Source organism: Hemiscyllium ocellatum, chromosome 47 (genome assembly GCF_020745735.1).
Source record: "Hemiscyllium ocellatum isolate sHemOce1 chromosome 47, sHemOce1.pat.X.cur, whole genome shotgun sequence".
Lineage (NCBI taxonomy): Eukaryota > Metazoa > Chordata > Chondrichthyes > Orectolobiformes > Hemiscylliidae > Hemiscyllium > Hemiscyllium ocellatum.
In genome coordinates this window covers 22,326,615-22,341,532 of record NC_083447.1, presented here as the reverse complement: position 1 = coordinate 22,341,532, position 14,918 = coordinate 22,326,615, and the positions used below count along the sequence as shown (strand labels likewise).

General features: G+C 41.6%; 1 protein-coding gene across 1 annotated transcript in view; it reads right to left on the bottom strand.

The window, feature by feature from the left end:
* LOC132836669 (tyrosine-protein kinase receptor UFO) overlaps positions 1-14,918 on the bottom strand; it is a 215,348-nt gene that overhangs the window by 61,144 nt on the left and 139,286 nt on the right. Inside the window, exon 13 of the mRNA XM_060856058.1 lies at positions 155-250. Coding sequence (XP_060712041.1) covers positions 155-250 — 96 coding nt within the window. The remainder of the gene's footprint in view (positions 1-154; positions 251-14,918) is intronic.

The window sequence follows — 14,918 nt, the reverse complement described above, 5'->3', positions numbered from 1 at the left end:
TTAGCTGTCACCGTTCCACAATCGTTCCAATAGATGAATTGACTCATCAGAGCACTTGACCGCATTCATTCTCGTGGGGATATGCCAGCACCATTTCCAACTTTTGCGAGCAACACCACCCCACCCCACCCCATAACCACACTAATCTTCTTACCTTCTCCCAGTGTCTTGCCCAGTGTCAACTTGTGTCGGTCAATCATCACATCCTGCAATTTCTCTTTGAGGTCATCACTTATTCCCAAAGTGTTCACTGCAACAGAATGAGGGAAGGAACAAGTTATTAGTAAAGTCCCTGCTGTTCAGTCAGAGAGCTGAATTGGTCCTTTTATCCACTTGTAATAAAGTCAAACAAAGCTTCAATGATAGCAGAATTGAGCTGACCAACAGTTACAACCTAAACTATACTTTAGTTAAGGATGAAAAAACATGGGAATTGTGCATCCAACACAGTATTAAATTGGAGGAAGACTAACTACCACAATAATAGGCAGGAATTGGGGAATGTAGGTTGGGGGCGGCTGTTTGTAAATCTACATCTGGCAAGTGAGAATCTTTTAAAGGCCAGTTAATTAGAGTTCAGGACCAGCATGATGGGAGGCACAGTGGCTCACTGGTTAGCACTATCACCTCACAATACAGGAACCTGTGTTTGATTCCAGTCTTGGGTGACTGTATGTGTGGAGTCCGCTGCATGCTCCGTTTTTTTTCCACAGTCCGAGCATATGCAGATTAGGTGGACTGGCCATGCTAAATTGTCAATGGTATCCAGGGATATGTAGGCTAGGTGAATTAGCGATGCTAAATGCAGCTTTATGGGGATAGATTGCATGGCTGAGTCCAGCTGGGATGCACTTCAGAGGGTTGGTGCAGAATCAATAGGCCAAATGGCTTCTTTACACATTGTAGAGGTTCTTTGATTCTATGATCTGTGAAAATAAAGGATAAGAATTGAACCTTGGATATCAAGAGGTTAGTCAAAAAGAACAAGGAGGCAAACATTTGGCTTTGGAAACTGAAGACAGACAGAGTCTTTGAAAAATACAAGATAGCAGGAACAAACTCAAATAAGGAAGTTGGAGGGCTAAAAGGGGCTATAAAATATCTGGATTAAGGAAATTCCCAAGGTGTTTTCTGCATATATAAAGAACAACAAGGTAGCTAGGGAAAGGCTAGGTCCACTCATAACGAATAAATTGCATCAGTATTCAGAAAGGAGAAGGACATGGTGTGTGGGGAGTCTTGGGAGGGGTAACATTGATATTTGGAGGCATAGCAATGTGAAAAAACGGAGGTATAGTGGTGTTTTAAAACGCATTACGGTCGACAAGTCCCCAAGGCCTGATGAGATATCTCCCAAAATGCTGAGGAACGCAGGTAATGAAATTGGTGGGGCCTTGTATGAAATCTTCATCGTCTCCTTAGTCACAGCTGACTGGGGAACAGCCAACATTGTTCTTTTGTTTAAGAAGGTGAACAGGGATAATCCAGGAATTGTGGGCCAGTGATGTTTATGTCAGTGGTAGGGAACGCATTGGGCGAGATTCTTAGGAATGGAATCAGCTCAAATTTGGAAAAGTACAGACTTATTAGTGATAGGCAAGCATAGCGTAGTGTGGGGCAGGTCATGAATCACAACCTTGATTGTGTTTTTTGAGCAAGTAACAAAGTCATTTTAATGAGGACAGGGCAGTCAATGTTGTCCATATGACAAGGACTCTTAAGGCAGGCTGATTCAAAAGGTGAAGTCACATGGGATCTGCAGTGAATTGGCAAGATGGATTGAGAACTGGTTTAGTCATAAAAGACAGAAAGTAGATGTGGAAGGGTGTTTTCCTGACTGGAGATCTGTGACCAGTGGTTTTTTTTTGATTAGATTGCTTACAGTGTGGAAACAGGCCCTTCGGCCCAACAAGTCCACACCGACGCGCCGAAGCGTAACCCACCCATACCCCTACATATACCCCTTACCTATCACTACGGGCAATTTAGCATGGCCAATTCACCTGACCCGCACATCTTTGGACTGTGGGAGGAAACCGGAGCACCCGGAGGAAACCCACGCAGACACGGGGAGAACGTGCAAACTCCACACAGTCAGTCGCCTGAGGTGGGAATTGAACCCAGGTCCCTGGAGCTGTGAGGCAGCAGTGCTAACTACTGTGCCACCGTGCCGCCCCTTAAAGCAGAATGTACTGGTGTTCAGTAAGACTCAGTGCTAAGACCTTTGTTATTTGTAATATATAAATGATTTGGAAAATAACGTAGCTGGCCTGATTAGTAAGTTTGCAGATGATACAAAAATTGGGGGAGCTGTGGATAGTGGGGAGAATTGATGCAGGATACAGCAGGATAATGATTGGCAGGAAACTTGGGCAGAGAAATAGCAGATGGAGTTTAGTCCAGACAAATGCGAGGTAATGCATGTTGGAGGATCAAATACAGGAGAGAAATACACAGTATGTGGCAGAACCCTCAGTAGCATCAACACACAGAGGACATACAGGTCTACAACATCCTGAAAGTGGCAACGTAAGTGGATAAGGTAGTCAAGGTGGTGTGTGGTATGTTTATCTTCTTTGAATGTGGCATAGAGTAGAAAAATTGGCAAGTCATGTTGCAGCTGTGTAGAGTTTTATTTCGGCCACATTTGAGATATTGCCTATGTTTCTCGTTACCATACTACCAGAAGGATGTGCAGGTTTTGGAGTGTGCAGTGATTGTAACGTGGTGAGTCAGGTGGACCTCATAGAATATGAGTTCTCTGATTGGGGCTTTTAATCTGATCCAATCAGGGAGCCCTGACTGACAGATATAAACAGGTTTGTCAGACATCTTGACACTCTGGAAGTTGACACTGATGAGTCTGAACCAGATTCAAGGACTTTTCACGTCAATAAAGGGTGACTTTGTTGCAGGATACCAGCCTCTGTGAAGTTACTTGAGTGGCCATGAAAGAACAGCATGTCCTGAACAAATGCATTCACAACAGGTGTGTTTGAGCGGGGGTAAGCATTGCTTACATCATGCTGTTATTTGGTAAGCTTGACCTGTTCAACCCTGCTGTCAAAGACTGGGTCCAGTGTGTGGAAAGAATGTGTTATTGTTGTGACTTTGGGTAAAGTAATTGTGGATTGGAAGGCAGGACATTAGAATTTAATGTTTGTAAAATGCTAGGGGAGAAAGCATTGTGTGGTCCCTTTAAAAGATCGTGCTTTTTTATGCTTAGAGGTTTAAAATGGATGTATGTGAAAAGCACCTTGAAGGTTTGCAGGTGTACAGAGAGTACCCGAATTGAAATATTTGTATCGTAAAGCCATACAATTAGCAGATGAAGACAAACTTTTGAATTTAGCCAAACAATTTGAACCAGGCCCTTGGATACCAAAGAAACTATCAAATTTAAACCTGATGTTTTTGACAATCTAGGGCCAGTCTGATTGTAAAAATAATGGAATATCTTCAAGAGTATAAAAGAAGGGCACAATTGGAAAATTTTGCAGAGCTAATTGCTATAGCTGAGATAACACCTCTCAGCTCTTAGAGAAAGCACCATCTATTTACAGTGTTACCAATGATGGGAAGAAGAAAAGACAGAACAAGTTATGAAGAAGGCATTCCTGACAGAAGGATCTGAGAAAGAAGACACAGAATGTTCCAGAAGATGTAATCTGGCTGTAATTTCAGGAGACTGAATTCTATTGTTATAGAAGTGAAACTTATTTTTACTGGAACAGCATGCATTTAGAATCTTGCTGCATTTGACAATAGATAGTGGCAAGGATTTATTCTGTTTGTTAATAGTTTAGTTAATTTGTTAGAGAAATAAGAGTTAGAGAAGTAAATTGTTACTTGTTGATTTTAAAGTGAGTGTCAGGGTATTATTTTATTTAACCACTGGAAGTTGCTGAAAGGCAGGTTACACCATTTTTCACATTTCTTTTACAGATTATGGGGTGTGGTGCTTCTCTTTGGGTGTTCCTGTTATACTTCTTAGAAGGGGATCGACCTCCGCTTCATAACATTTTTTTTCCCAGGAGAATTACAGTGGGACAGATAAAAAGCAATGAGTAATTAGCCTGATAGCCTGTGGACCTGCAGCTTTTTCAGTTTTTCAGAGCCTGATTTTCCCTGAGGCAGCTGTCAAATGTTGATAGATTTTAGTTAAGGAATATTGTGACTGTAAGTCTCCTGTAATTCTGAGCAGCTTTTGTTTTGTCTTGGCAATCCAAAAACCGGTGAATTTGAGTCAGGACTTTTGACTAGGTTAGGATGATGAGCAGAGACATGTGACTTTGGGTTAATCCTTAATAAGATGCTGAGGCACCAGTTGATATATGGGATTAATGAGGTAACCATGCGAAAGTGCCCACTAGCTGAAGCCATACTGGACTTCAAGCCGGCATGACAATTGGCTTTATCATTAGAAAATGCAGCAAGTGGAGCATATGGGTTACAGGGAATTCTGATGGAAGTGGACACCTTGCCAGTCCGACTGAACTTCGGGAGCACCACTTGAAAGAAGGCATTGGAATGGTGTCACTCAGAGCATATCCTAAACAGGAGTATAGGTCAGCCCACAGCAAAATATGTTTTAATTAGAAAATGGCGGCTTGATCATTAAATACTCAAGCATTTCTTAGTGAGGTCTAGGCCTAGGGACTAGTAAAGGAGCCAAAGCCACATTGCATGTTGACCAGGAAGGACTTACATGATTCTGCAAGGCCTGTGCAGTGCTATTTGCCTTACTGGTAAAAGTAGAGGCAAAAATCAAAATGCTGGAAAGCAAAATCTAGTTTGCGGAAAGGACAGCAATGGTCATACTGATTGTGAGGCCCGACATGTTGATTCATCTTTGTGATGGTTTTAAACAAATAGTAAAACACTTTTCACAGCTGGATAAATACCTAATCCCTCGCAAAGAGGATTTATACACAAAGCTGGTGGGGAGGATTGTCCTTCACTAAGCTGGATATGAGCTATTGGTGTTATAATATTATAGAATCCTTACAGTGTGGAAACAGGCCATTAGGCCCAACAAGTCCACACACCCTCCGAAGAGTATCCCACACAGACACATTACCTTATTACTTTACATTTCCCCTGACTCATGCCACCTAACCTACATATCCCTGAATACTATGGGCAATTTAGCATGGCCAATTCACCTAACATTTGGATTGTGGGAGGAAACCTGAGCACCTGGAGGAAACCCACGCAGACACAGGGAGAATGTGCAAACTCCACATAGCTGCTTGAAGCTGGAATCAAACTCGGGTATGTGATGCTGTGGAGCAGCAGTGCTAACCACTGAGCCACCATGTCGCCCTAATGAGGATTCCCAGAAGTATGCTACATTTAATACCCATAAGGATTTATAACCAACGTACAAGGTTGCCATTTGGGATATTGTTAGCCTATGCAATTTTTCAGCAGATGATGGAGAAAATTTTACAAGGTCGACCCGAGTTTGGCATTTATCTGGATGATGTGCTAATAACAGGGTGGACCAATAAGGAGCACTTGTAGAACTTCGATAAAGTGCTTTGCTATTTCTCCCAGGTGGGCATATGCCTTAGAAGGGAAAAGTGTATTCTAGTCACCCCAAGTGACCTACTTGAGTTAGGCGTTGTCAAGATCGGGTTACACCCATTAGAAGATAAAGTGAGGGTGATCAAATGTGTCCTAACTCCCATACTGTATCAGAGCTTAAGTCATTACTTGGGCTGGTGAATTATTATGGCAAGTTCATATATAACCAAGCCTCCATCCTGCAACTTTGCATCAATTCCTAAAAAGAAAGGGTCAGCTTTGGAAATGGCTGCTTAGTCAAGCCATAGCTTTCAGGTAAGTGAAGAAACTGCTATCACCCCCTTAGGCGTCGGCACACTATGATCCCAAGCAAGATCTGGTGTTGACATTGAAATGCCTCCCCGTACAGGATTGGGGTAATATTAGCTCATTGGTGGCTCAATTGAGAGGAACCCTCAATAGCATATGCATGCAGGACTTTGGCTAATGCAGACTGTAAATACACCCAGAGAAAGAAGGAAGGTTTGGTCAACATACTTGATATCAGGAGGTTCCACCAGTAACTTTTATGGACGTAAATTTGTAATAATAATACCCGACAAACCCCTGTTAAGTCTATTTAGCGGACAAGGCAGTGCTGCCCACAGCATCAGGCCAAATTCAGCAATGGACTCAATTACTAAATGCACAAGTTGAAAAACTGTCCAGGAGGCCAAGTAGTGAATGTGGGTGCGTTGAGCTGTCTCCTGCTGGCAAACACACCACGGTGTACCACCAGTGGAAGAGTCCATAATGGTTTTAAATATTCTGGACCCACTTACAGTCACAGCAGAACCGGAGGAACCTGACCAGGTGCTAAAGCACCTCCTGAGGAGCCATAGGGAATAGAACCAACTGATATCCTTGGACTTGGAGGGTAAGGGATGTAATGATTGTAACGAGGTCAGTCAAGTCAACCAATCTAGTCCAATCAGGAGCCCTGACTGATAGATTAAAAACAGGACTGTCAGATATCCTGATGCCCTGAGAGTTGACACTGACAAACTATACCAGAGTCGAGGATTTTCCACGTATAAATAAACAGTGATTTAGGGACGGGATACTGACTTCTTCTGGAGTTATTTCAGAGAGGGGATAGAAACAGCTTATCAGGATGTTGCCTAGTTTGAAGGGAGTTAGCTATGAGGAGACATTGGACAAACTTGGTTTGTTCTCATTTGAACATCAAAGGATGAGGGGCAACCTGATAGCTGGTTACAAAATCATGTGAGACATGGATAGTCAGAATCTTTTTCCCAGAGTAGAAGTGGCAATTAGTGGAACATGGGTTTAAGGTAAAAGGTGGAAATTTTAAAGTAGATGTAAGATGCATGTTTTCTTTTTACATGCAGGATGGAAAGTGCCCAGAAAGGAGGTGATGAAGCTAAATGCAATAGCAACATTTAAGAGGCATCTCAAAAGATATATGAAAAGGCAGGGAATAGAGACATATCATCTGTGCGGAGGCAAACTGTTTTTAGTTTTAAAAGACATCATTTTTCAGTACTGACTTGGTGGATTGAAGGGCTTGTTCCAATGCTGTACTGTTCTTTGACAGAACCCTTAAGGATTAGGAAACTGTTTGATAAAGGTAGATAAGATGCAAAAGTTGGAGGCCAAACCTTATTTGTCATGAATAAATCCAGTAAGGAATTCAGGAGAAACTTCTTTATCCAGCAAGTGACTATTGATGGAGTACATGCAATTTGAGTCAAATAACAGATGTGTCTCAGCTAAGATTGCTAACAATTTAGGATTGCCCTGCAACCTCCTGGATTTAAAACCAAATCTCCTGGACAATGCTGGAAGAAACCCAACAGAAAAATCAAGCATATAGGAATTTCTATATTTATTGTTCCTGTTGTATTTGTTATGAACATTGTGGAAGTGGGAAGAAAAATGATGTTTGCTAGCAGTTGGAGGCAGAAGATCTTATGATGCAATCTTAAGAAATATGGTTGACTAGCATTCTGATTTTACAAGAAATATTGATAAGAAGGAAGAACTAGAATTATGTGCAGGTGGTGCAAGCTGAAGTAAATAGCATAGAGGTCAATGTAGAGGATAAAAATCCGCAGTTGGGCCATATAGCCTGTCCCTGTGCTGGAAATGTAATTCAACAATGTATTCGTAGTGTCAGTTAAGCCATTATCCAGAGGCCTAGACTGAAGCTCTGGAACATGAGTTCAAATTCTAGCAGGGTGGAACTTAAATTCAATAGACAACTCTGGAATAAAAATCTATCTCAGTAATGGTGAATTTTTATCAATTGCCTTTAAGATCAACTGATTCAGTCATGCCCTTTGGGGAAGGAAATCTGCCAACCATACCTGGTCTGGCCTACATGTGACTGACCACTGTTCTCTGAAATACCTCGTAAAATTCAAGGACAAATATGAAAGGGAAACAAATGGTGGCTGCTGCCATTGACTTCACATCCCATGAAAATCGGACATCATCTCATTTCTCTTAATATTGTAAAAAAGCTCAGCATGATTGTCCTTTGAATACCCTTGATTATTTATGACTGAATACAGGGAAATGAGACTGTTTGGTCACTCTAGTTAAGAAGAGGCTATTGGCTTGGAAAAGCAGATTAGACAGACAGGTGAAGTGACAAACAGCAAAAATCTGAGTGCAGGTGAGGTTGTTAGATGTCAGGGTGACAGACGCATCCAGGTCCGACCAGATGTGTGTAACTTATGTGACAAAAGAATTGCTGTGTTTGAGAATATTATCGTGCATTAATTGAAGTCTTTGCAATGTGGACTTATTTCAGGGACTACCCAGGGTCCCTTGTACCACCTGCAACCTCCAGCATCTGTTACCGGGATGCCAGTACCAACCTATGCTGTGGTACAAGCCAGAGTCCCTACCAGCAATCTTCAGAACATTGCAGTCTGATTTGAGTCCTGGGTTTGTTTTTGATTAGTATTCCATGCTTTCTGTACATCAGATTTCCAATGTCTAAGAACAGAAACACAAGACAAGTAGCCCCAGTTTGAAATAAATCAATTCCTATTCACTGAATGCTCCTTAGAGAAATGTTATGGCAAGAGGGTCAAAGGTCAGAGTTCAGCCAAGGCCACCCAAGAGTATAAAACAGATTGGAAAATGCTTGCTCATCAGGACTTCGAATAAGTTAGTGCTCAATTATAATAGAGTAGCAGGAACCACAGGCTGAACAAACATTCCTAGGCTTTAAAGTTGAATTTTTGTGGTGTCCAGTTCATTTCCAGAGGTCACTGGGAGCTCCATTCCCACAAGAGAATTCTGAGATGAAGGACTGAGCAAGGTAAAGATTCAAACAGGAGAATTAGGCTGATTCTATTTCGGATTGTTTCCCACAGGATACAAGCACAGGGAACAGTGGGAACAATTTCCCATATCTGGAATACTCAAACAGCTCTGAGTTTTGAACATCTGTGTCCAATTTGTCCTGAGCTCCAAGATGACTCTCTTGTGTTTTTTTTAACTTTACGGTAACAGTACCTCCTGAGGCAAAGCCATGTGCTCTCTCATGTTACTCTTGGAGCAATGAAGCACCTATTCCTTGCTATGGGGTATTGTATGGTATGTCTGACAGGACAGCAGATTTCTAGCTATTCTGGAGTGCTGCTGCAGTATGCGTCCTTTGTAGATAATATAAATTTCAATACTACACCAACTAAAGACAGACATAATTGCATTTATGTAGCACACTTTATGACTTCAGGATGTCCAATATTCCTTGAAAACCATTGAAGTATTTTTGAAATGCAGCCACTATGGACATGTTGAAAAACAGCAACCAGGTTGTGCACAGCAAGATCCCATAGCAGCAGTATTATAATAATCAAATCTCCTGTTTTTTAAAGGTTCTTTCACAGGAAATGGGAGCTGGTGAACAATGGCAAACGGAATTCAACCTATAAGCATGTAAGTTGATGCACTTACGGGAGGGTTAACAAGACAAGCATCACAATATGAATGATAGGATTCTTGAAGATCAGAGGGACCTACAGTTCTCTGAATCTAACAGGACAGGTGGATAAGTGGTAAAGATAATTACCATATAGATAATAGCCTTTATTAGCAAGGTACAGAATGAAAGAGTAAGAAGGATATGTTATAACTACATAAAACTCTCGTTAGGTCACATCTAGAGATTTGCATGCAGCTCTGGTCACATTATAGCATAATAATTGTACAAAAGAGGATGCAGAGGAGTTTTACCAGGATGTTGCCTGGGCTGGAGGGTCTGTGTTATAAAGAAAGATGCGATAGGCTGTAGTTGTTTTCTCTGGAGCAGCAAAGGTTGACAGGCGACCTGATCGATGTATATAATGTTGTGAAGGACATATATAGAATGGATTTGAAGACACTTTTTTTTCCATTAGCAAGAGGTGAATAACAAGGGAGTGTGAATTTAAGGTAAGAAGAAGGGAAGATGATGAGAATTGTTTTTACTCAGAAGGTGGTAGGAGACTAGAACTCAGCCTAAAAGGATTTTGCCGGGAATGGAGGGTTTCCGTCATAAGGAGAGGCCAGATAGACTGAGCATTTTTTCACTGGAGCGTAGGAGGTTGAGGAGTGATGTTATAGAGATTTTTAAAATCATGAGAAGTATTGATAAGGTGAGAGGTAAGTGTCAGTTCCCAAGAGTGGGGGACTTCAAGACGAGGGGGCATATCTTTAAATTGAGTGGAGGACATTTAAGAAAGACACAAGGATAATCTTTCTTTACCTAGAAAGGGTTTCATGTGTGAAATGAATTTCCACAGGAAGTGGTGGATGCAGGTCCAGTTACAATGTTTAAAAGACATTTAGATAAGTACATGAATAAGAAATGTTTGGAGGATTTAGGCCAAGCGCAGGCAGGTGGGACCAATTTAGTTTGGGATTATGGTCAACATGGGCTGGTGGGACTAAAGGCTCTGTGGTGTACAACTGAGTTACAGCATAGGAGGAGGCTATTTGGTATGTGACCAATTCTCTCTTGAATGTATTGATTGAACCTGCTACCATCACATTCTCGGGAAGTGTATTTCAGGCCCTAATCATTCACTGGGTGAAGAAGTTCTTATTTTGCCAACTGAATTAAATTTGTGCTCTTTTTGTTCTTGAACCTTTCTCCAATGGGAACAGTTTATCCCTATCTACACTGTCCAAATCCTTCATGACTTTGAATGCTTCTGTCACATGTTCTCTCAACATTCTCTTCAAGGAACAAAGACGTTTGACAGGCTGAGGCAAGTCTCTAGAAATTAGTCCAGTTAGATTTGGCAAGTTGGAGACTTAGCAAGATGGAATTAGATATGGAGATGATTAAGTGGTCAATTTGAGACCATTACCTCTGAGTTTGTATCTGATTTTGTTTTGGATTCAGGGGTTGAAGGTTGAAATGGTTACAAACAATGCTTCACCTCATTTCTTTGTGAAGTAACACAGGCTTTATTCAACACTTGGCTTGTGCTTTGGTCCTGTGGATGTGTTGGATTTTCCTGAATTTCAGCCAGCTTCCGCTCCCAATGTGTGGGCCTGGCAGGGGACAACCTGCCTCAGTTTCCTGCACTGCTCTTATTCATTTCTGCTCCAAAAGAACCAAACTCTGACTTCTCAATTGAAGGAGCGCTGTGGTTCTGGACTGCTGGGCCATTGGCCAAAATTAAAAATAACATGTAGAACGCTTACCACACCCATTCCAGTCTTTCCCCATTGAAAAAGAACATGAATGTGCTCCAGTCAGTGTCACTTACACAGCTCTTATTTGCTTAGCTGCACTTTGCATGAAGCTTTGGAATTTTGCTGTTCATGTTCAAATACTTTTGTAGCCTCATTGCTATCTCTCTAACCTCTTCCAGTCCCTACCATCCTCACGATCTCTGTATTTTCTTCAATCCCTATAACCTTCCTTATCTCAGTAACTTCCAGTAGCTCCAGTGTGCACCTCTGCAGTGGACAGTGTTGTTAAAGTCCATTTTTTTTGCGTTCTTCTTTACAAGGAGAATATGGTGAGCCTTCTCCTAGAACCACAGGTTACAATTTAATCAAGTTGAGTGGCTCGCTACGCAAGACAGCAATACAGCATGAAGCATATTTGAGGAGTTAGAATCACAAGACAGACTGGGTCAGATGACAGGCTATCTTTCCCAAAGCACCTTTTTGAACTGGATGGGTTTTTATGCAGCCTCTGTAACAGTGTTAGAAATGGGGTAAAGTGTTGTTTTTGCACATATAAAGAGAAAGCATCCAGAAAAGGGGTACAGCAAGAGAACTATTAACCCTGCAGGTATTTAGGGAGTTTTCAGTGTATAATTGTGGTTAATTAAATACTAATGTTGGTGTGTAATTACTATAACAAAAAGTTCTTTTTGTAAAATTATGTTTTGAGCAAAAAGCTGAGATAACCAAAATGCTTGAGCTATACAAAATGATACAAGTTAATGAAATGTCTGAGGATGGAATGTACCAACAGAATTGATACAAAATGTTAAACCAGATCTTGACAAAGTAAATGTATGTGTCAGCATTTACAGAAAGGAAGGTTGTCAACCTGGGGAAGGGGGAAGTAATAAGGGTGGAGTGAAGCTGGGTAGTCGTCTGGTACAGAAAGAGAGATTGGGTAATTAGGAGTCTGGAGAGATGACCTCACTCAGCTCAAACAGTATAACTGTACACTAACCTAAGTTCTAATTTGCACATTTGCTCCTGCATTTGATGCCTTTTCTTGCAAGATCGTAGAATAAATTGTCTTGTTTCCAGTTTTGGTGGTCTCGTCTAAATGTTATTAAACTTGTTTCTAACAGATTTGGGGGCTCGTCTGGGATCCCAAGCTCCGGTCGCTTGGCATTCTTGGAGAAACGGAGAAGGTGCACCTCACTGATTTCGGCGATCTCTAGTTTTCCCTTGCTGCCGAGGCGGCTTTGGGCGAGCGTATCCAGACTGGGAGACCCTGGAAACAAGATGGGCAGACACGACGCGGCAAGTTCGGTCGGGTAACTCTTGTGCACAAGACCTGGGTAAGTAAAAGGTCTTAAATAAGTATTATCTAGGTGACCGGAGTAGGCAGCGGGTTTTGTTTTGTTGTCAGTCTTTGCCTCGAGCGAGGCGCACTAAGACACGGCGGGTTGGTCGGGTAACTGTTATGGACTTAAGACCTGCATTCGCCGGCGACCAGGATTTGCAGCAGTATTTGCTGTTTCGCCGTGGTTCTGGGTGCGCTGAGACATGGTGGTTTGTCGGGTAACTCTTATGTACACAAGACCAATCTAGGTTTGCAGTGAAATTTGTTGTTAGTTTTTGCCACAGACAAGGTGAACTAAAACGCGGTGGGTTGCCACAAGCGAGGTTACACAACTGGTTGGTCGGGTAACTCTTATGGACTTAAGACCCGCATTCGTGGGCGGCCAGGATTTGCAGCAATATTTGCTGTTTCACCAAGGTTCTGGGTATGCTGAAACGTGGTGGTTTGGTCGGCATTAACAGACGGCCAGGATTTGCAGCATTACTTGCTGTTTCGCCGTGGTGCGAAGGCACTAAGACGTGGTGGTTCAGTCAGGTTACTCTTGTGTACATAAGACCCGGGTAAAGGTAAAAATTTTGGGCGACCTAGATTGACAACATATTTTGCTGTCTGGTATTGCCGCGGGACAGGGCGAGCATTTGACCAGGTAACTTTTGTGCATAGACCAAGGTATGAAAATTAAACTTTAAGTATTACCTTGGTGGTCGGTTCCGTACGAGAAGTACGGGGGAATTGGCAACTTAAAAAATAGAGAATAAAGGTCTTTAATTGGCCAGATTAATCTAACAAGTAAGTTGTCTAACTGATTCGATCACCCAGCCTTAGACCGGTTATTAAGAAGGGAAATCCCCATGCGGAGATTAGGACCCTGAAATGGGTGTGGAAGAACGTAACACCAAACTTCAGAGAGGTTAATTGAAATTATATAAAGAAACCGGCCGAGTATTAAAATGGGAAATAAAAGAATAGCAATTTAGATATAGAAGGGAACATGGGAAGGACGTACGAGGACCACATCCCAATGGACAGTCCTTTAGGAAAAATGTTAAGAGATTGGAAGTACAATCCTCGGACGCAAGGAAAGGATAAAAAACAAATGATAAAATGTCAATGAAAAACAGCCTTACAGTCAGGAGGAATCAGATTATGCTTCATGTCAGAAGGGCTAGGAGCTGAAGGGCTACTGAGGGTGCACTTTGTAACTAACTTATGGCCAGACATCCAGAAAAATATTCCGGGAAACTCACAGTGTCTGTGAGACATGGTGTGTGTGTGTGTGTGTGTGTGTGTGTGTGTGTGTGTGTGTGTGTGTGTGTGTGAGAGAGAGAGAGAAACGAGCTGTACAGCTAGTAGAAAGTTTAACCCTTTGTGATTCAGTGTGAATGCACATTTGTTTGTTAGTGATTGAATGTTCCCTGGAGGTTGAGATCCGGGACTGTTTTGAATCTGATTTCTATTATGGAAATTTAAACATGATTTCTTTTAAGGTTAAGGATTTTACAAGATTATGAAACAAAATGTTCTTTTTACAGGTCAGGGCTGCCTTTCTATCAGTTTCTAACTAATCTCTTATATCCTTACATAAAAGTGATTTATGGAGGACAGTTGAAGTTTTAACTTGAATAGACAAACCCTTTTAAGGCAGCTCTGGTTATTTCACGACCTATAGCATTGTAATTGAGCAATGACTGGTCAGGACTACTTGGGAGGACTGGTCTTGGATTTGAATCAGGGGACTGGAACCGGGCAATTGTGGTGGATTTCAGAGTTGGGAACTGTGTGCATCTTGCATTTTGAATATTAAACACTGAATAAATGAATTTATAATATATAAATGTATATTTACAAGTAAGATTCCAAAATGTATAGTTAGGAACAGGCTTTAAAGAAAAGCAAGCATAAACTGATAATTTGTATTTGAGATTACAGGGAGCAAGAAATATTGCAATATTTCTTTAAAAGAATCAAGGTCTAAACAAAACATTGGGTGATGAGGAATAGCCATGAGGTTGCCCTAAAGCTGTTCAGTTGGTTAAATCGGCTCAGCAATTGATCTGGCAACGTAACATGAGAAGCAGAAACAGAAGGCAAAACTAATGATAACCACGGTTAATGAGGTAATAAAGAAAAGGACAAAACTAAAAGGATAATGAAACCAGAATGGTGGCTGGCAGCATGTTGAAAATAAAATGAGGAGAAAGGATCGGGGAGGAGATGTTAAGGGGTCTGGTAGACAGGAACAAGGATCAAAGTGGAAATCCCCACAGGCGGGATGTTATTACAGTGGAAAGACAGGTCACTTTAAGAGAGAGTGTCCAGATCCGTTTATGAACCTTGATGAAAA